Source organism: Arvicanthis niloticus, chromosome 20 (assembly GCF_011762505.2).
Source record: "Arvicanthis niloticus isolate mArvNil1 chromosome 20, mArvNil1.pat.X, whole genome shotgun sequence".
In the NCBI taxonomy this organism is placed as follows: domain Eukaryota; kingdom Metazoa; phylum Chordata; class Mammalia; order Rodentia; family Muridae; genus Arvicanthis; species Arvicanthis niloticus.
This window is the reverse complement of record NC_047677.1, coordinates 44,444,454-44,466,178: the sequence shown is the minus strand read 5'-3', so window position 1 is coordinate 44,466,178 and position 21,725 is coordinate 44,444,454. Positions and strand designations below refer to the sequence as shown.

The 21,725-nt window shown below is 45.3% G+C and overlaps 1 protein-coding gene across 1 annotated transcript in view; it reads left to right on the top strand.

Annotated features, from left to right (window-relative positions):
• Positions 1-21,725, top strand: part of Dnah8 (dynein axonemal heavy chain 8) — a 237,184-nt gene that overhangs the window by 40,202 nt on the left and 175,257 nt on the right. The window contains exons 18-23 of the mRNA XM_034524086.2: positions 4,424-4,504; positions 5,171-5,287; positions 7,612-7,731; positions 12,320-12,455; positions 16,516-16,637; positions 17,760-17,866. Of these exons, the coding sequence (XP_034379977.1) occupies positions 4,424-4,504; positions 5,171-5,287; positions 7,612-7,731; positions 12,320-12,455; positions 16,516-16,637; positions 17,760-17,866 (683 nt within the window). The remainder of the gene's footprint in view (positions 1-4,423; positions 4,505-5,170; positions 5,288-7,611; positions 7,732-12,319; positions 12,456-16,515; positions 16,638-17,759; positions 17,867-21,725) is intronic.

Below are 21,725 nucleotides of genomic sequence, written 5' to 3'. Positions count from 1 at the left end.
GCATTTATGTGTGTATGTTTATGTGTGTATCTGGTTTTGTGCATGTTTGTGTGTATGCATGTTTCTCTGGGTGTGCATGTTTATGTGCATATGTGCATGTATGTATGTATATTTATGTGCATATGTTTCTGGTTTTGTGCATGTTTCTGTGTATGCATGTTTGTATGTGTACATGTTTATATGCATGTATGCACATGCATGTGTGTGCATATGGATGCGTTTCATGTGTGTGTGTGTGCATGGGCACATGTGTCCATTTGTATGTGCATGTGTGTGCATGTGCATGTGTGTGCATGTGCATGTGTGTGCATGTGTGCTCATATGCATGTCGGTACAAGTATAGAGGCCACAGATTGACACTGTCTGCTATTGCTTGTTCTTACTTTTTTTTATGTGAATGCTCTGTGTGCATGTACTCCTGCATCCAGAAAAGGGCATCAGATCCCTTTATAAATGGCCATGAGCCATGTAATATGGGTGCTGGGAATTGAACTCAAGACCTCTGGAGGAACGGCCAGTGTTCTTAACCACTGAGAACATTTCTTGAACCCCACCTTACTTTTGAACTCAATAGTCACTGACTGGGAAGACTGGTTGGCCACTGAGCTCTGGGGATTCACCTGTTTCTGCTCCTCCAGCCCCATGATTACAGATGAACATGGCCACAGGTTTTTAAGTTTTTTTGTCATCATCATCATCATCGATGTGCATGCTGGCAATCTAAACTCAGGTCCTCGTGCTTGCATGGCAGACACTTCCTGTCTAGACCACTTCTGATTACTTTTGAAGGAGTTTTTTGGCGCAAGAAAAAGTTTCCCAGCAGGTTGTTATTTTCTTTTTAAAAAGGTTTATTGTGCTGGGCAGTGGTGGCACATGCCTTTACTCTCAGCATTTGGGAGAGAGAGAGGCAGGCGGATCTCTGTGAGTTCAAGGGCAGCCTGGTCTACAGCGTGAGTTCCATGGCACGTGCGTGCAGGTACCCAAAGAGCACCAGAGGGGGTGTCAGATCCCTCGGAGCTGGAGTTCCTGGGTATGTTTGACTCACAGTGGTAGTTGATGCAATCGTGAGTATTGGGATCAGAACTTGGGTCCTCTGCCACAGCCCTAAACACTCTTAACCATATCCCGTCTCTGCGGCCCCCAATCCCGATAAGTTTAAAATGCCAACTTGCAAACTTCATAAAGATGGAAGAAGGAGAGGAGGAAGGGAATGGCATAGCTCACTTGGACTTGTGGGTCCTAAGTGATGAAGCGTCAGGTTTAACAGCACTTTAATTATAATTTTATGGAGCAAGAATATTAACTTTAATATATTTAATGCTGGGCACTAATAAAATATTAATTACGAGAGGGGGTGGCTATAAAGTAGGACAGATGGGATGGGTTCTCCAACATCGTGGGGTAAGATGAAGCATTCGAAATTTAAGTTCACTCACGAGTGACATAAAATTAAAAAAAAAAAAAAAAAACCAAACAGTCAGGTACAGTGGCACACATCTTTAATCCCAGCGTTTGAGAGACAGAGGCAGGACAATCTCTATGAGTTTGAGGCCAGCCTGCTCTACATAATGAGTTCTAGGATTGTCAGAGCAAGTAGTAAGATGTTATCTCAAAAACAAAAACAAAAAAAATAACAAAACAAAATCCCCCCCAAAAACCTCAAAACCAAAACAACAACAACAAAACAACAAAAACCCAACAAATTAAAACCTGTCATTAAAAAGTAGCATGAAAGAGGGTCAGTTAAGCAAATTGAAGAGATGGGAGCGGTGGCCCAGCTGTTACAGAAGATTATATATGGGGTGACTCAACACTGCCTGTAATTCCAGCTCTGGGGCATTAGATGCCCTCTACTGGTGTCTGCGGGCACTTGCACACACACAGACACATGCATACTCAGACCAGGTAGGTAAATATAAAAGCACGTTGAAATTTAGCGCGTGATTTCAAAGGTGTGTGAAACGGAGCTGGCATCATGTGAGTTCTTTGAAAAGCGAACAGTTAAAGCAGCAAGCTGAATGAACCTCAGGGTTCTGTGCTTTCCCCAGGAAGTCTGTGGGCATATATTCATATATTTTTGGAGAGGTGGGAAGATACAGCAATGTAAAGATAATTCTTTCCAGAAGCATTAGTCATAGCAAAAGACGGGGCTATAAATCCAAGAATAATAAACTGATTAAATATGGGTTATAAGATGAACACAGAGAAATTAATGGTACCTCTGATGGTTCAATGAGGAGGAGAAAAGATTCTTTTTGCTTGGGCACAAAGAGGATTAGCTTCTCTTTTCCATCTATAACATAATAAGTCACTATAAGACTCTTCCTGGATCTTTCTGGGATGGCAGTGAATTCCATAAGTTATTACATTGAAATCTCTTGGTTTAATTCATGTCCATGTCTGGGCATAGGGACAGGCTGGTTGGTTTGTTCTTTCAAAAGGAAATAAGGTTATCAGAGGACATTTCAAACTGTTATTCTAGTAGAGGTTGTAATAGACTCAATGTTTGTTATGAGGAGCTGATGTTAGGGGCAGGTGTTGGGAGTGGAGATCATCAGAATACACTGTAAGCATCTATGACACTGTTAACGAATTAGTAAGATGTAATATATTTAAAAGAGGCCTGGAGAGATGGCCGAGAGGCTAGGAGGGTCTGGGACCCTGAATTTAGTTTCTCCCTATGATTAAATGGAGTCTGAAAATGAAATGATAGTCCCTAAAAGAAATTTCTCTTGCTTGTCCCCAACCTCTTCCTCTGCCTCTCAGTGCTGGGTTTAATGGCGTGCATCACTACGCCTGACCAGTGATGTACTCCGAGATAGAAGCATTTTTATTTTTTGTATTTTCCTTGTCCTGTTTGAGAAATCTCTTTCTAATTCAATGCCACAGAGGTTTCTGTCTATTTTCTTCAAAGAACATGGTAGTTTCTGCTCTTAGTGGAAACAGGATTGTAAAAGAACCCTCCCTCCACGGAGGTGCATTGGCTTTGTGCAGACTTTGTGCAGACTTGGCTTTGGGATTTTTTTTTTTTTTTTTTTTCACCCTGAGACCAGGAGGCCAAGACCATTCATATTGCGCCTCCTGGGATTTCATTAGCATTTGGGTGAAAGCCATTCTTCCTTGCTGAGTGTCAGGAAAGAGTTCTGAGAACTCTGAAAAGCTATTAACTAAAACTCAAGTTGCTTAAAAACCAGCTAAGCAACTTTGTTCCACAAGGCCCAACACACTCTGCAATCAGTTACAAACTAGCCCAAACTGGTCACCATGGGTCTTCTCTAAAAGAAAAATACAAGCCATTCTGGTTGTGTGGAGCCCTTAAATGTATTCAGATTGAAGAAGCAGGGGCTGGAGGGATGACTCAGCTGTTAAGAGTGCTTGCTGTTCTTGCAGCAACAACCATCTGTATCCAGTCCCTGGGACGCAGTGCCCTCTTCTGGTCTCCTTGGGCACTGCATGCATAAGGTTTGTGGCCATAAAGCAGGCAAAATACCTATAAAATAAAAATTAAATCTTTGGAAGAGAAAGAAGAAATTGAGAATCAGTTATGACTTTGGTGATGAGTGGCTTTTTAAAAGATTTTTTTTTGTTTGAATGTGTGTGCATGTTTGCTGAAGAGGGCGTTGGATCTCTCTCTCTCTCTCTCTCTCTCTCTCTCTCTCTCTCTCTCTCTCTCTTTCGAGACAGGGTTTCTCTGTGTAGCCTTGGCTGTCCCGGAACTCACTCTGTAGACCAGGCTGGCCTCGAACTCAGAAATCCCGCCTGCCTCTGCCTCCCAAGTGCTGGGATTAAAGGCGTGCGCCACCACCACCCGCCGCATTGGATCTCTTGAATCTGGAGTTACAGCTGTTTGTGAGCAAGCTAGCTTAGGAACTGAGATGTGACTTGAGTCTTTAGCTTGAGTAGTGAGCATTCTTAACTACTGAACCATCTGTCCAGCCCCATCGATGAGTGTGGCATAGTAGGTCAAAAGATTAGGAATTGTGACTGGGAGCATGCCTATAATCCAGGCAGGAGGATCAGGAGTTCAAGTCTAGCCCAGGCTACTTGAGACCCTGTCTCTAAATAAATAAATAAATAAATAAATGAAAAAACGAGCAAAAAGATAAAACCGTGTAATGACATATACCATAAAATGATAATTATCTGAGCAGTTTCTCAAAACGAAGAGAAACGAGCAACATACATGAAAAAATGAGAATCCTTTTCTGACCTAAATATGTCGGAATTTAAAGGGGGTATAGCTGTGATTGACAGCTGATGGAAGGGCACAGCCAGGCAGTATCAATGAAAACGGGCAGCCCTGACATGGGCAGCCCCGTGTGGGAAAACCACGCGCCAGGAAGCCTTTCTGGCGGGAGCCAAAATGTGGTCATTGCTTCCGTCCGTACGCGTTAGTAAGCTGTGCCGTTTCGATTCTGTGCAGGGCCTTCTGCAGTATTACGATGACTTGTGCCAGGAAGTGCCTTCTGTGTTCGTCAACCTGATGACCCCTAAAATGAAGAAGGTTGGTGACACCGGGGGTTCATAAGGATTTCTCCGATTTAAAATTAGATTCCTGGGTTCCGGGCTCAGGTCCCACTGGTGCTGGCTCAGCTCTGAACCCGTGAGGTTTTGTACCAGCTACTGCCTAGCTGGGAGCTTCTCGGAGAGACAGAAGACGGGCATTGAAATGGAAAACTGCTTTTGGTTTCTGGTGTGTGGTGTGCCAAATAGAGGAGGGTCAATGAATGAGCTGGGACCACTGAAATGGGAATAAAAATAAAAATAAATTTAGATTCCTGTTGTATAGCTGGTGGATCTCAGAACACATCTCTTTGACCACCTGTTTTTTTTCTCATTTCAACTTTATAGCTCTGTTCCTCTCTTTCTCTCTCTCCCTCCCTCCCTCCCTCCCCCCTCCTCTTCACACCTTTCCCCTCCTCTTACCACAGAATGATGTCTTGTCTAGGCTTTTGTTACCTGTGAAAAAGACAAGTCAATACATGCTTTTCAAAAATTTACAGCTGCTTGCTTCCACGACAACCAAAGATGATTTAAAAAGAAAAGCCATCTCTATTAGGCATAATGGTGGGGGAATCTAATTAAGCAAATGCATCCCATAGTATTTTCAAGCAGCAAAAGAGGCTTTTTCTGAGCAAGGGAAAATGGCCATCATTTCTGCTTTTCCTAGGTGGAGTCAGTCCTGAGACAAGGTCTCACAGTACTGACCTGGTCCTCACTGATGCTGGAGAGCTTCTTCAAAGAGGTGGAGTCTGTTTTGGATATGTTCAACCAGCTTTTAAAGAAGGTAAAGCCAATAATCCCTTAGAACAACGCACATTAACGTTTAAATTATAAGTAGCGTTTGAATCATGCCCAGAGGTCCCTTTAAAGAGTATAATCTGGGCTGGAGAGGTGGCTCAGGGGTTAAGAATGAGTACCACTCCGCAGAGGACCTGCGTTTGGTTTCCAGGACCCATGTCTGGATGCTCACCACTGCCCGTAGCTCCAGCTTTCATGGAGACCTGACCTCTGTGGGGACCTGCATTTGCACGCACATGCCCACATGGAAACACATACATGTTGTTAAGAAAAAAATAAATCCTAAAGAAGGTATTGTTTTAGCTAAAAGAACATCCATTTAATAAATAAAAAGTGTTTTCTATGTTACCGATTTGGGTTCTTTTCCTCTGGGTTGTCCTGCGTTTATCCCCGAATTTACCTTGCCCTCGATAGGCTAAGGTGGTTTTAGCTAGGATGACTGGATGCTGGAGAGGTGGCTCGGCGGGTAAAGGGCTTCCAGTGCAATCATGAGATCCCCTGCACCCTCAGAAGTCCAGAAGTGTGGGGGCCACCTACAACTCTAGCACTTGGGAGACGGAGATGGGGGATCCTTAGGACAAGATGGCAGGCTAGGCTCACCAATTTGGCAAGCTCTAGTTCAGAGAGAGATCCTGCCTCAGTAATCAAAGTAGAAAGTGATTGAGGAAGACTCCAGATGTCAATCTCTGCAGACACACGGAAACATACACAGACACACACAGAGAGACACACAGACACAGACACAAAGACAGACACATACGTACAGACACATATACACACACATACATACAGACACACACACATATATATACACACACAGACATACATGCAGACACATAGACACACACACACATACAGAGAGACATACATATTTACAGACAAAAACACAGACACACAGACATAGACACTGAAATATACACAGACATTCACAGAGACATAATACAGACACGTAGACATAGACACACACACACACAGACATACATATATACAGACAAAAACACAGACACACCGACACTGAAATATACACAGACACATATATATACAGGCATTCACAGAGACATAATACAGACACACACACATGCACACACAGAGACATGTATATGTACATACAGATAGACAAAAACAGAGATATATACACACAGACAGACACAGAGACACACAGACAGACACAACCATGTACATGTACACAGACAGGCAGACACACATATAGACATATACAGACACACAGACACACACATGCACACACAGACATGTATACATACATACAGATAGACAAAAACAGAGATAAACAGACAGAGAGGCACACAGACAGATACACAGGACACAATACACACAGACAGACAGATACACATACACAGATAGATACACACAGACACAGTACACACAGACAGACACACAGACATATACACATAGACACATACAGACATATACACAGACAGAAAGACACACAGACAGACACACACAGACACACAGAGACACAGTACACACAGACACACAAACATTTACACATACACAGAACATATATACATACACAGACACACAGATAGACACATAGACAAATAAATACACAGACAAATAGGCAGACACATACACAGACACACACAAACACACAGAAAGACAGATAGCCAGACACACACAGACAGACACACAGACACAATGACACACAGACACAGACATACACAGACACACACACACACAACACACACAAGACACACAAGACACACAAAGAAAACAGGCCATGTATCCTGCCTAAACATTAACATTAATGTGTGTCTGTTAGTGACCAAATGACAGAGTGATCGGATGGGCGATGGCCTGTTGATTTCTTGTCTGTCTGCTGTTTAAAACGTGCACATCTTTTGGGATGTGCTCATCTCTGTGCGTGGTGTCATTGTGTCACAGACAAACTCAACGGCTTTGGAGCCGGTGAAACCTGGCCAGGGTCCTCTGCTGTTTACAAGCTGTGTGTTCTTTCCCGGTTTACTTCCTGCTCTGAGCCATGGTGTGTTTAGCCTTAAAACTGGGACATGAACGTCTCTTTTGTGCAAAATGAGGATCAAAGACAGTCATGGCCAGGAATAACGCTCTGGCCTATGCCACTTTAGAACCATGTCATGGTTTCTTTGCACACATATTCCGGAACTACCCCACCAAATGAGGCTTGACCCAGGATGCAGATTTCTGGATTAAGTTCTGTAAATGGACTCATAACTCTGGGGTGTGTCCTGTTGAAAAAAAAATGTTAGCGTTAAAAGGAAAGAGACCTATTTCTTAGGTCTTACTTTTTACGTGTCTTTGTCTCGTGGGTAGGTCAATGACCTGTGTGAAATGCATATCGACACAGTTCTGAAAGAGATTGCCAAGACATTGCTAATCTCCTTGTCGGACAGCGGCGCCACCAAGGTAGAAGACATGCTGACTGTCAACGAGGTACGAGTTCATTAGAATAGCAGAAGTATTGAGTCACTGACCTGACGTGTGAATTCACAATCGAAAAGTGGGCAGCCGGGCCTATTTTTTTGGAACTAGCTTTTGTGGGAAATAGTGTAAGCATCAAAGACTTGTGTGGCCCCAGCAGCTTCAGTTGAGGGCCACAGCTGGGTATGATTACATGTCCTTGGACAAACCATGGAGTCCTTGGGACTCTGCCAGTGTTTCTGGTTCCTTTCCTTCAGTGCATCCTCCTAGGGTTATGCCATCCACCTTCCTTTCTCCCTCCCTCCCTCCCTCCCTCCCTCCCTCCCTCCCTCCCTCCCTCCTTCCCTCCTTCCCTCCCTCCCTCCCTCCTTCCCTCCCTCCTTCCTTCCCTCCCTTCCTCCTTCCCTCCCTCCTTCCTTCCCTCCCTTCCTTCTGTCCTCCTTCCTTCCTTCTTCCTTCCTTCTTCATTCCTTCCTCACTCCTTCCTTCCTCCCTCCTTCCCTCCTTCCCTCCCTCTCCCCCTCCTTCCCTCCTTCCTTCCTTCCCTCCCTTCCTTCTGTCCTCCTTCCTTCCTTCTTCCTTCCTCCCTCCTTCCTTCCTCCCTCCTTCCCTCCTTCCCTCCCTCTCCCCCTCCTTCCTTCCTTCCTTCCTTCCTTCCTTCCTTCCTTCCTTCCTTCCTTCCTTCTGTCCTCCTTCCTTCCTTCCTTCCTCCCTCCTTCCCTCCCTCCCTCCTTCCCTCTCTCCTTCCTTCCTTCCTTCCTTCCTTTCTTCTGTCCTCCCTCCTTCCTCCCTTTCTTCCTCCCTCCTTCCCTCCCTCCCTCTCTCCCTCCTTCTCTCCCTCCTTCCTTCCTTCCTATTTCAACAAGGTCTTTCTATGTAGCCCTGGCTGGCCTGGACCTCCCTGTTTAGACCAGGTTGGCTTTGAACTCACGGAGATTCCCCCTGCCTGCCTCTGCCTCCTGACTGCTTGCCTTTTTTCTTTCCGTGTGGGTTCATGTGTTCTCGTGTTCAGTCACCGAGGAACCTGGGACTCACCTCCCCATGCTCCAAGTCCTAAGTCTCTGAAGTCTTACAGCCAAGCCAGGTTTTGTCAGATTTTTCTTGAATCACCTCTCTTCCCCTCAATACCCGTCTCTTAGGTCAGGCCTTTAAGCCCAGTTTAACACTGTGGCCTGCCTCTTTCCCTGCTTCTGTAGCTGGCCCATCGTGTCCAGCCATATTGCCGTCATATCTGGTTATGCAATGGCAGTAGCATCCGGTCATTACAGCATATCACCTAAGCTCTTCAGCATTCAATTCCATTGACATTTTAGACTGTGTTCTTTTCTTTTTTGTTGATTTGTGTTTACACACACACACATACACACACCTAAAAGTTGCCTGAATCTTTTTTTTTTTAATTAAAATTTTTTTATATGTATAGGTGTTTTGCTTACATGTGTGTCTGTGAACCATATGCATTCGTGGTCCCTGAGGAGGCCAGACGAGGGTGTTGGATCACCTGGGATTAGAGTTACAGATGGTCATGAGTTGTCGCGTGGGTGCTGGGAATGAAACCTGGGTCCTCTGCTAGAGCAGTCAGTGCTCATAATCACTGAGCCGTCTCTCCAGCCCCTCTAGTCCACAGATGTTAAGTTTAGTATTCAGTGCATGTCTACACATGCCATGCCTTGTGATTGTCTCTAAGGTGTAGACCTTTCTTTATGCCAAGTGAGTCTCCAGCGATCCTGTTCAGACAGTCTCCCTTACCTCTCCCCTGGTAATTATCATTCACTGTACATTCACCATCTTGGGTTTTTGTTTGTTTGTTTGTTTTGATCGCCTCTTCACGTAAATGTTATAGCGCAGGGCGTGATCTTTATACTTACACAGCCGTGGCTTGCCTTGTTCTTGCCATCCTGTGACACTATAGCATTCTGTTGTATGAGTTTATTGCAACTTGTCTAGGCTGTCGGGACATTTGGATAACTTACAGCATGTGGCTATAGATTGAACATTATTATATGTGTGTGAACTGATCTTGGTGGGCGTTACGTGTGGGAAGGGAATGGGGGTCATCCACTGTAAATATATTTGGCTCTGGGAGTGTTGCTGGGAGATTTGGGGTGTCCCTTTTTGGTTGTCAGATGATACTGGGGAGGTTGGGATCCCCTCCTGTGATTTTCAGTCATGTAAATAAAAATAAAATCGAGAATGGATTGAAGCAGAAGGCCAAGGGTAATTCTATTAGAGGTTTTTTTTTTTTTTTTTTTTTTTTTTTAAAGCCCAAAGCACTGGACCTGCATGGGTCTGCACCTCCTCTGCATGTACGTTACGGCTGTTGGCTTGATATTTTGTAGGACTCCTATCTGTTAGTGTGTCTCTGACTCTTGTCTGCTTCTGGGACCCTTTTCTTCCTATGGGGTTGCCTTGTCCAGCCGGGACATGAGAATTTTTCCCACTGTCTTACTGTGACTTGTTTCCCGCTTTCCCCCCCCCCCTTTGGTTGTAGTTTCCTGGAGGCTTGCTCTTTTTTTGAAAAGGAAATGGAGGGGGAGTTGATCTGGGGGAGCGGGAATGTAGGGGGAGCTGAGAGGAGTGGAGGGAAGGGAAACTGTGGTCAGGATGCATTGTATGAGAGAAGGATCTATTTTCAATTAAGCCCAGAGCAAGTGCAGTGCTTCCCAGGGGAAGAGAGAAGAAATAAAAGCCATGGGGCGTTAAGTGAGGGTGGAGCCCAGCCCCTAGATAGCAGACAAGAAGCCATACAACAGGGAGGGAGTCTCAGAGACAGAACCATTTCTATGTACCAGAGAAAATGCCCCAAACATAGGCAGTCTTGCTGGACCTAGCTGCTGTTTGTGGTTGATCCAAAACTTGATTTAATTCAAGATGATGAGAGTTTGGGTCTTTCATTAATGTTAGAACACGCCCCGCACCTTTAGGGCAGATCCCACAGAATTTCATGAACAGGTCCCACATGTTAGACACCGACTGAGCTTTTTGCACTGTTGGGATTTGGTTTTGCCTTGATCCAATTAGTACTGCTTCCTTGTTGTGGCCTGAGCTGCCCCACGTTTGGGGGCCCAAGTATCTCGGACCGTTCTGTCAGTGTTGGAACCCGCACTGCCAAAAGCCTTGGGGGCTCAATTGTCCTGCACTGTCCCAGGCAGCTCCGGTCCACGGGTCGGGGTTGAGCAAGAGAGAGAGTGAGGACGGACTCGAAGAATGGAGACCAGACCAGACCAGAGTTGATTCAATCCCGTTTATTCTTCAGTCTCTCTTCTTCTTTCCAAGTCCCAAGTCTTGAGTTCCTAGTCCCTAGTTCCTAGTCCCTAGTGCCTCCAAGTTCCAAGTTACTTCTTCCAAGTGCTAAGTGCCTAATGCCTAATTCCAAGCTCTTCCTCCAAAGTGCCAAGACTCAAGTGCCTAATTCCTACTCCAGGTTGAGTGTCTAATAATCTGTTACTCCAAATTGTTCTGCTGAAGTGTCTGATTCTCTGTTCCTCCTCCAAGTGTCTAATGTCTACTCCTACTCCTAGTGTCTGAATCTCTGTTACTCCAAATTGTTCTGAGCTCTCCTGTCTGCCTCTCGCCTTTTATATGTCTCACTTCTAAGCCGTGCCTTCAGGTCACGCCTTTAATCATGCCCTTAGGTCTTGTCTCTAAATCTGATCTCTAAGTCATGCCCTTAAGTCACACACCTTTAAGTCTCACACACCCAAGGGAAAATCCTGGGTATCTAAAGCAAGATGTTATCAGAGTGTGCTCAGCTGTTGCAGGGTATATGGCTCAAGTCTCTTATCCAGGGTATATGGCTCAAGATGGCTGCAAGGATGATAGCCGCCTTCTGTCGGCTCCCCACACTTCCTGGTTCTAACATCCTGGTATAAAGAAAGGATATTCGTCGATTCTGATTTTACAGGAGCCCACAGTTGAAGAGACTTGGGGATTTTAAAGTGCATGTGGACTTTTAAAAAGAACGTGGGACTTTTAAAAGTTGCTCTCACCATATTTTTAGTTGGGATACCTTGGCATCTCGGCAATGGCGACGTGCTTGTGCGTCAGGTTGGCAGGGGGTAGACTGTGCTGCCTGGGTTTTGCTAACTTGACAAGCATAGATATATTTTGGAGGAGGCAGTCCTAATTGTGGAACGGCGTCCATCAGATGTGTGCTTCTGTGGGGGCATTTTCTGATTCACATGGCCGGGCCCAGCATGCCATGGGGGTACCACACAAACAGCCACACAGGCCATGGAAGCCACGCCTGTAAGCAGCACTCCTCCGTGATCTGATTTAGGTCCCACCCCCAATTGCCTCAAGCTCCTGCCCCGAATTCCCTCAGTGATGGATTATGTTGGCAAATACCTACACCCAAGCTGGGTTTGGTCAGTGTTTTAATCAAGACAATGAGACATCATTTGTCTGTCTTGTCTTGTAGTACTGGGGGTAGAACCTAGGACCACGCTAGCCAAGTGCCCTAGACCACCAACGCCACAGGTCCTGCCCCTCAAGTTCTTTTCAGGAAGAGTTAATCATGGCCATAGAAATTAAAGTTCATAATAATCTCACAGTGTGTTTAAGGTGTCTGGAAGTTAATGGTGATTTATCTGTCTTATAGTCATACACCAAAGAGTGGGCTGACATTCTAAACCACAAGAGTAGGCACGTGGAGGAAGCCGTGAAGGAGCTGATATTAATATTTGAACAAATCTACGAAGTTAAATATACCGGTAAAGCAGCCAAACCGGTATCAGGTAATTCCACCAGTAAGTGTGTGAATCCCAGAGCTGTGGGTAGACACCCCACCTCCTCCCAAACCTTCCCTCTCCACGGGTGTCTCTTGCTACATACAAGGAAAGCAGGTATCCAGCATAATCCACATTGTTGGCATAGTTTAGACCCTGTGAGCTCCTGGTGGCAGATAGGGAAGAGTGGGGTCCTTGAAATCCTAGTTTTCAGATGCAAGCCATCAGCCAACTCTGCGAGCCAGCCTTCCTATAGAAAGCCCTCTGAGTCCAGTGTGTGTGTGTTTGTGTGTATATATGTGCATATTGTATATGTTTGTGTGTGTATGTATGTGTGTGTATATGTGTATGTATGTATGTATGCATTTGTGTGTGTATTTATGTGTATGTATGTGTGTGTGCATGTGTGTGTATATGTGTGTGTGTATCTGTGTATATATGTGTGCATTTGTGTGTATGTATGTGTAAGTACGTGTGTGTGCACATTTGTGTGTATATGTGTATGCATATATATGTGTGCATTTGTGTATGTGTATGTATGTGTGTGCATTTGTGTATAAGTGCATTTGTGTGTGTATATATGTGTATGTGTATATGAATGTGTATGTATGTATGTATGTGTATATGTGTATGTGTACATTTGTGTATGTATCTGTATATGTGTGTGTGCACGCATGCATGTATATTCTAATGTCGCATAGGTCATTTGACTTGTTTCACTTTTTTCTTAAACACCTAAGAGCAACATCTTTAATTTTGGAAGTTTTAATTTGGGCAGAATCATGTTTTAAGACATCCCCCCCCGCCCCCACCGGCATACCCCAGTTCTTTCTGCAGAATGAGCTGTGTCTCCCACTTAGGAATGCTTCAGGGCTTCAGGGCAATGGAAGCCAAGGTCACAGCATGTTGTGCCTCCCCCTTGCCCCTTGATCAGAGGGTGGGGTGGTATAAGGAGCTGAGTCTTTTCATTCTCAAGGATTTCTTTATTTTTATTTATGCATGTGTCCTTGCGAGTGTGAGCCACTTATGTGAGGGTGTCAGGTCTTGCCATGACCTTGGGTCATCTGGAAGAGAAGCAGATTCTCTTAAGAGCCCAGCCATGTCTCAGCCCTGAGCTTTCTGTCTTAAACTTGGGACTCCGTCCTAGCGTGCTGAGTATGTCTGGCTGGGAACAGGAAGCATTCCCTCATCCTACTGTCTATTTACAGAGATTGAAATAATTTTGATTTTTTTGTGTTTCCTGTTTTCATTTAAAAAAAAAAAAAAAAGAATTTCCCAATTTGCTGAAAGAACCCAGGGTCCCAATAATTTTAGTAAATACGGGTGTTCATAAGCCCAAGCCATAAGCTGGTGCATCTGAACCTCTTCATGAGGGTCATGTGACTTGAAATTCCTTGCTGGGGAATTTTTTGCTTTCTCCTTTTAGATTGTTTAAGAACATGGTTGTTTTAGGCTTGCTGAATTTGTCCTATGATTGGGTAAATTTGAATGTAAGATTTCTGTAGTTTAAAAAGGTGGGTTTTTTTTTTTTTTTTTTTTTTTTTTTTTTTTTTTTTTTTTTTTTTAGCTCTGTGTAAGAACTGACTGGATAGAAGTTAGTAGTGCCTTGTTTTACCCAAAAGAGGATGCTCTTCCCAGCATCCTCTGCTCGGGGTTACAGTACAGGCTGGTTCTTATATGTCAGGCCTCTTACTTGACTGGAGGTTGTGCTGCCAATGCAGTGTGGAAGGGCTCTGCCTAGCAGAGGTCATGGGTCAACTAAAGAGGTCAGAGGTTAGCTATGTTAGCTCAGTACCAAGGCACCTGAGGGGGACTGGAAACCCTCCCCATGTTCAGTGAGATGGGGGATATTCCAGTCAAACAGAGATCTCATTGAAGTGACATTATAAGAAGGGATGGAGGGAGGGATGGAGGGAGGGAGGGAGGGACAGAGACCGAGAGAGACCTATTGGATACACCAGGCCCATGAGTTTGTCTTTTCGATGAGTTCCCTGGTGACACCCACTCTGCAGCTTCAGACATAGCAGTAAGGGGTGACACTACTAGGGAGCGATGCCTGAAGATATTTTCTGGTTGATACACAGTAGGGGTGGTCCCTACTGGATTATTTCAGGATCCTGGAAACATCCTCCAGGACAGGCCTGGTAGCTCAGGATTGTGTGTCTAAGAGTGTCAACGTGCTAAGGATGACATTACACAGCAAGGCTTCTTTCCCTTGTTCATGTCAGAAGTGTTAAAACCACAAAATGTCAGCTTATTTTAGGATGCTTAAGGTGCCAGTGAGCGACTTTGAAAGATGTGAGGTACCGAGGTCTTAAATTCTTTCTCCTACACACACACACACACACACACACACACACCACAGAGAGAGAGACACACACACAGACACACACAAACACAGACACACACACACACACACACACCACAGAGAGAGAGATATACACACACACACACACACACAACACAGAGAGAGAGACACACAGAGACACACATACAGACACACACACAGACACACACACAACACAGAGAGACACACACACAGACACACACAACACACAGAGAGAGACACACACAGACACACAGACACACACACACAGACACACACATAGAGACACACACACAGAGACACACACAGAGACACACAGAGAGACACACACAGAGATATACACACAGACACACACACACAGAGACACACACAGACACACAGAGACACACACACAGACATACACACAACACAGAGAGACACACATACAAACACATACACAGACACACAGACACACATACAACACAGACACACACACACACATTTTTTATATGTGTGTATTGGTGCCCATGTGCATGTGGATGTGGAGGTCAGAGGTCAACCACAGATGATATTCTCCAGGATGCTGTCTGCCCGAGTTGTGTTTTTTTTTTTTTTTTTAATTACATATATCTAGGTATATTTATGTGTTTTATGTGGAGGATAGAGGGTAACTTATGGTAGTCTCTTTCCTCTTCCCACTATGTTGGCTCTGGGGATAGTTCTTAGGCCATCAGACTGGCAGCAAACACCTGCACCCTCATCAGCCCACACCTGGGATCTAAATTTATTTTTAAAAAATTATTTATTTACTGTATGTATGTGTGTGTGTGTGTGTATGTATGTATGTATGTATGTATGTATGTATGTATGTATGTGTCTGTCTGTCTGTCTGTCTATCTATATCTATATCTATCTATAGATAGCATCTCTTGGTAGTTCAGAATTCACCATTTTGGTTAGGCCAGATGACCAACAAACTCCAGACACCCACCTATTTCTGCTTCTTCCATGTTGAAATCACAAGCATTCCACTGCTCTCAGCTTTTTACGTGGATGCCACAAACCAACCTCAGATCCCCATTACACAGCAAGCACTTTTTTGGGGCAGAGATGGTTCCATTTCCCCCCTCCTCTGAGTTCTAAGTTCAAAGATGGATGTACTGATGTAATGCAGTTTTAGTTGAATAGTGTGCCTTTGGGGTTGGCTAGTTAATAATTGGATTTCTATTAGAAGGAATGTAAAAGAAACCCTAAACACAAAACCAGTTTTTTAAAAAAACTTGTTTTTTAAAACTAATTTTTAAAAGAGCTTCTTGGGTCAGGTGGTAGTGGCTCACACCTTTAATTCTAGGGAGACAGAGGCAGGCAGATCTCTGGGAGTTTGAGGCTAGCCTGGTCTACAGAGCAAATTCTAGGACAACCAGGGATACACAGAGAAACGGGATGTGGAGGTGGCAGGGAGCAGACGTCTTGGGCCGGAGAGATGGCTCAGTAGTTAAGAGCACTGGATGCTCTTACAGAGAACCCCGGGTGAATTCAGTTCCCAGGATCCACATCGGGGCTCACAATGAAATCCAGTTCCAGGGTTCCCAAGCCTCCTCCTGCCCTCCATGTATTTGAGCACACACAATCCCCCAGGCAACACTTATCCGTACACATAAATTAAAAACGAAAAGTAAAACCAATAAAGAGCTTCCTGATAAAGTTTAACAGTAACCCTGAAATGTTAAATGTGGCGTTTTTTGTTTTGGCTTCTGTGTCCAGAGCAGAGGAAGCATGTTGTTTTCGGAAGTGAGGCAGAGGAAGGCGAAGGCCTCGATTATGATCCTGAGTCAACGACGACGAGGGAGGTCGACACCAATGATAAAGAAGATGAATTTAAAAAGGTATTTATCGCGGGGTAAACTCAAGAGGTTTGTGGATGAGCGACTCTTAAGATTGTAGATGACGCAAATGAGGCTGCTCGGGTACAGGACCGCAATCAGTCGAGGGTCAGACATAAGGCGGGATTCAGAAAATGCGTTGGGCGGGGTTTTTTTTTTTTTCTGCTGTAGGTTCACACAAGATCTAGCATCCTTCAGGTCTCCTTTGCCGCCCTCATTTTGATGTGATTCTGTCCATGGCAGATTGTATAATAATCCGATTGCCCATGTTTTAAAATGTATCTATTACTTACTTATATGCGCGTATGAGTTTGCATGAGCAAGGCTTAGCCTCATTGGTCCCTCCGGTTGAGGGGCGTGGTCACCACACCAGACCCTGTGCTGCTGCCCAGAATGGCCTCTTGCAGATTCTGATTATATCTGTGACTTCCATCAGAAGCCCGGACCACCTCAAAAGCTTGGCACTCCTGTTAGTTCTGGTAATTTTTCTGTCCGCCATTTCACCTGATTCTCCCACCAGACGTAAAGGAGCCAGGGTTTCTCAGTAGAGAGAGGCAGAACCTGATCCTGTGTGTGACCCATGGTAGATGCCCCGGAGGCTCCAGGGGTTCTAGGACTGGGCTAGCATGCAGGAGGGACCTGGGTTTGATTCCTATCATGATAATCTTTTATCATCGGAACAATGATGATAAAAGAAAACAGAGCCGGGATCCACCATACCCATCAGCCGAGGAGAAAGTCTCGTGTGTCCCCCCCTACCCATTCCCTTCATCAGGCATCGAGAAAGCTAGCACTCAAGTTTCGGCATGCCTCATGGAGTATTGAATAAACACAGATTAATCACACTTGGGTTTCCATCTCCGCTTCCTGGTCGGCCTTCGTGTGGCTTGCTAGGCTGTTTCTGCAAGCACTCCTCATACACTGCTAACAGATATTTGTTATGTATTTGTCTAAAGAAAACCAGGTAAGAAATGCAGGGTTGAATTCATTTCCCCAGCATCATTGAAATTGCGTAGTTTGTTCTTTCTTACAGCTTCCCGTGCCGTTTTAAATATTGAGCTGTTGCTTTGGGGGATGTTAGGGGCTCACGTCGGGCGTTAAATGCAACATGATTTCTTATTACAGGAGTGTAAGGAGGTCTACGCGTTCTTCTCACATCAATTGCTAGACAGTCTGCAGAAAGCGACACGCTTATCTTTGGACACAATGAAAAGGAGGATATTTGTTGGAAGGCAAGTGTGTTAAAGATGTCGGGGAAAGTGCTATAACAATGCAATCCAGTAGTACCTCTATTTTATTATTTATCTGCTTATTTATTTTTGAGACAGGGTCTATGTAGCTATATTAGCATTTTCTAAGGGAACAGAAATGATAATTCTGTTATCAGTTCTGTTAATATATAAATGTCTGTTTTATATATATATATCTGTTGATATATAAATAATTATATATTATTTATAGTATATAATACATATGCGTATTTATTATCAATATATAAATATATGTAATATATAATACATAATACATATCATATATAATATATATTAGGATAAGGCAGTAAAAAGATACCCTTCCAGGTTAGGGGCCAAGGTGAACTGCTGAGGGCTTATGCCTTGTAATAGATCTAAGGCATGAGGTTTACTGGGGGAGGGGAGAGAGCAAAGGGACATCTCAGAAGGGACATGAGAGAGACACAGATAGACAGAGAAACAGGGAGACAGAGAGAATGAACAAGACACACAGAGACGGGGGAGGAGGGAGAGAGAGGAAGAGAGGGAGAGATAGATAGATATCTGAGGTGTGGGTGCTAAGCAACCTCATAGCGACAGTAAAAATACCCTGCACCTGGTGGTAGGCTTACAACCTGTCATCCCGGTAGTCCAATAATGGCTGTCTCAAACTGAAGAGGCTGAGAATCCAGTAGTAGTTTAGTCCATGACGCTGGATGTCTCTGCTGTCCCTACTTGATGCTGAAGGCCTGGAGGGCTGCTGGTCTTGGGTGTGTGTTGGATTCCTGAGGAAGCTTGTGTTGTTAATACTGGTGAATGGAGGCTGCTGCCGCAGGATAGGTGGACCTGCTAGTGAAAGCAAGCAGGCGTAAGGCCAAGTTCCCTTCTTCCAAGCCCTCGTATGTGAGTGGCCACCTGAAGGTGCTGCCCAAACTTAGGGTGGACCTTCCTGCTTCAAATAATCTAGCCAAGCAAAACCCCTCATATGAGTGCCCATCTGCTGACAACTAAGCTTAGCTATCGCCATAGTGTCTTAGTGAGGGTTTTACTGCTGTGAGCAGACACCATGACCAAGGCAACTCTTATAAGGACAATAGTTAATTGGGGCTGGCTTACAGGTTCAGAGGTTCAGTCCATTATCACCAAAGCGGGACCATGGCAGTGACCAGGTATCTTCATTCAAAGGCAGACAGGAGAAGACTGGCTCCCACATGGTTAGGAGGAAGGTCTCAGTGCCCACCCCAACAGTGACATACTTCCTCCAACAAGGCCATACCTCCTAATAGTGCCACTCCCTGGGCCAAGTGTATTCAAATCACCACACATAGTTAAGGATGACCATGAACAACTTTTCTAGACTCTGCTTCCCAAGTGCTGAAATTATAGCCATGCAAACCCTATGCTTTGTATGTGCCAGGGAGCACGCCACTCAGTGTTTCTAGGTGTGAGGTTCAAGGGGACACGGAGATGGATCGTTGGTGGGGAGAAGTTTATTAGGAGAGTTATTACCTCCGTGGGCAGACAAATAACAGCATGGAGAAGCTCTGGGCAGTTCAGACTCCAGCACCAGAGACAGCAGGCTCTGAAGAGGAATCAAGACCTACATGGGGCTGGTGAAATGGCTCACTGTTAAGAGCACTGACTGCTCTTCAGGAGGTTCTGAGTTCAAATCCCAGCAACCACATGGTGGCTCACAACCATCTGTAATGAGTTTGGGTAGATGCCCTCATATGGGTGTCTGAAGACAGCTACAGTGTACTTAGGGCTGGAGCAAGTGGGGGCACAGAACAAGAGGGAGAAGGGAAGGGGAAAAAAGACTTACATGGTGGAAGGGCACAGGGGAGGGGGAGTGGAGGGCTGTGGGCCGGCGAGAGTGGGTGAGTGTTTCTTCTTATAGCCCTGTGAGGAGGGGGTAGGTTTTGTAGCCTGAGCCTGCAGCCAGCAGGAAGACGGGGAGGGAGTGAGGAGCTGGATGTGCGGCCACCCTCTTGACACTTTGGTTTCTGAAACAGGTTGATGAATGATGGAGTCGGTTATCTGAGGCCTCTTCTGGTTGAACATATCGCTTGCACTTGGGGGTGGGGGAGCTTTTTCTAGTTCTCAAATTAAGCACCTTGTGTCTTCCACACACCCCCCCCCGTCCCACATTTTATTGGATCTCATTGGGAGACTGAGTTAGTCACGTTTGTTTGTTCGTTCGCTGGCTCCTCATTGGAATGAGGACTGAGTGATGAGAACCCAGCTGTCCGATAGCATTTGAAACAAATGTTCTTAACCCCCCTTTGGTTTCCGCTTCTCTTCTGGTGCTCACACAAGGACCGGGCCAGTGCTCTTGCCCTAGTGTCTCTTACACTCACAAGGAGAGAGAGAGAAAGAACAGGAGCTCTGCATTTCTCAAATGCTCCTGTCTTGGAGAGGGATGGGTGTGGATGTGTGCTCCTGCTTCCGTGTCTGTACGTGAGTGATATCGTTTAAACAGCGGTTTCTGGAAGGCTCTGACTGGGATCTCCTGTCTGTGGGAAATAAGACCGTAACAAATTCAAGAGATCAGAGGAATCGACACAGTTGTTAATATAACATTCTGCAGAAAGGAGAGCCTGCATAGAAAGGCAAAAATGGGCTGGCATGCTGATTCGGCCCATTGGCCCAAGACGTTTGCTTCTCTCTCTCTCTCTCTCTCTCTCTCTCTCTCTCTCTCTCTCTCTCTCTCTCTCTCTCTCTCTCTCTCTCTCTTCGAGACAGGGTTTATCTGTGTAGCCCTGGCTATCCTGGAACTCACTCTGTAGACCAGGCTGGCCTCAAACTCAGAAATCCACCTGCCTTTGCCTCCCAAGTGCTGGGATTAAAGGAGTGTGTGACCACCACCACCGCCCAGCTAATTTAATTTTCATTTTTACTTATTTACATCCTGCCTTCACCCCAGTCACCCCCTCCCACAATTCTTTCCCCATACCTCCCCTTCTCTGCTGAGTGGGTGGGACACCTCCTAGGTATCCCCCAACCCTGGCATTTCAAGTTTCTTCGAGGCTTGGCACTTCCTCTCCCACTGAGGCCAGACAAGGCAGCCCAGCTAGAAGAACATATCCCATGTACAGGGAACAGCTTTTGGGACAGCCCCTCACTCCAGTTGTTCTGGACCCACATGAAGACCAAGCTGCACATCTGCTACATATGCACGGGGAGACCTAGTTCCAGCCCATGTATGTTCTTTGGTTGGTGCTTCAGTCTCTGAGAGCCCCAAGGGTCCAGGTTAGTTGACTCCATTGGTCTCCCAGCAGAGTTCCTATCCCCTTTGGGGTGAGACAATGGTTTTTAAAGCCCCCTGGTTGTAAAATAGTCTATCTTTTCTCCCCTCAAGCCAGGACTTGTCCCTGTCCTAAATTCACCATCCTATTGGTTCAGGACACAGAGCCATAACTTATGAACAATTTTTGGCTTGGGGCTTCCCCTTATCTGATTGTAGGCTCCACAGCAACTTCCCAGCTCTTAGAGTTCCAGAGACAAGCTACTTCAGCTGCCAGCTGGGGGAGGGGCCCTAGCATCTCCTGCTTCCCTGAGACTGGAAGGAGTTTCAGCATACCTCATACAGAAAACGGGCCATAACAATTTATTTCTTCATGTCTAATCATGTAGAAGTGTCTATTAAAAAGTGTGTGAGCCTGGGTCTGGTGGCACCAGCCTGTAACCTTAGGCACTTAGGAGATTTAAGGCAGGAGAATCACAGGTTCAAGGTCAGCCTGGGCTACAGTCAGTTCAAGGGCAGCCCTGGACAAGTTAGTGAAACCAAAATAAAAGAGAGAATGAAGTCTGGAGACATAGCTCAGCAGCAGAATACTTTCTCAGCATACACAAAGGCCTCGTT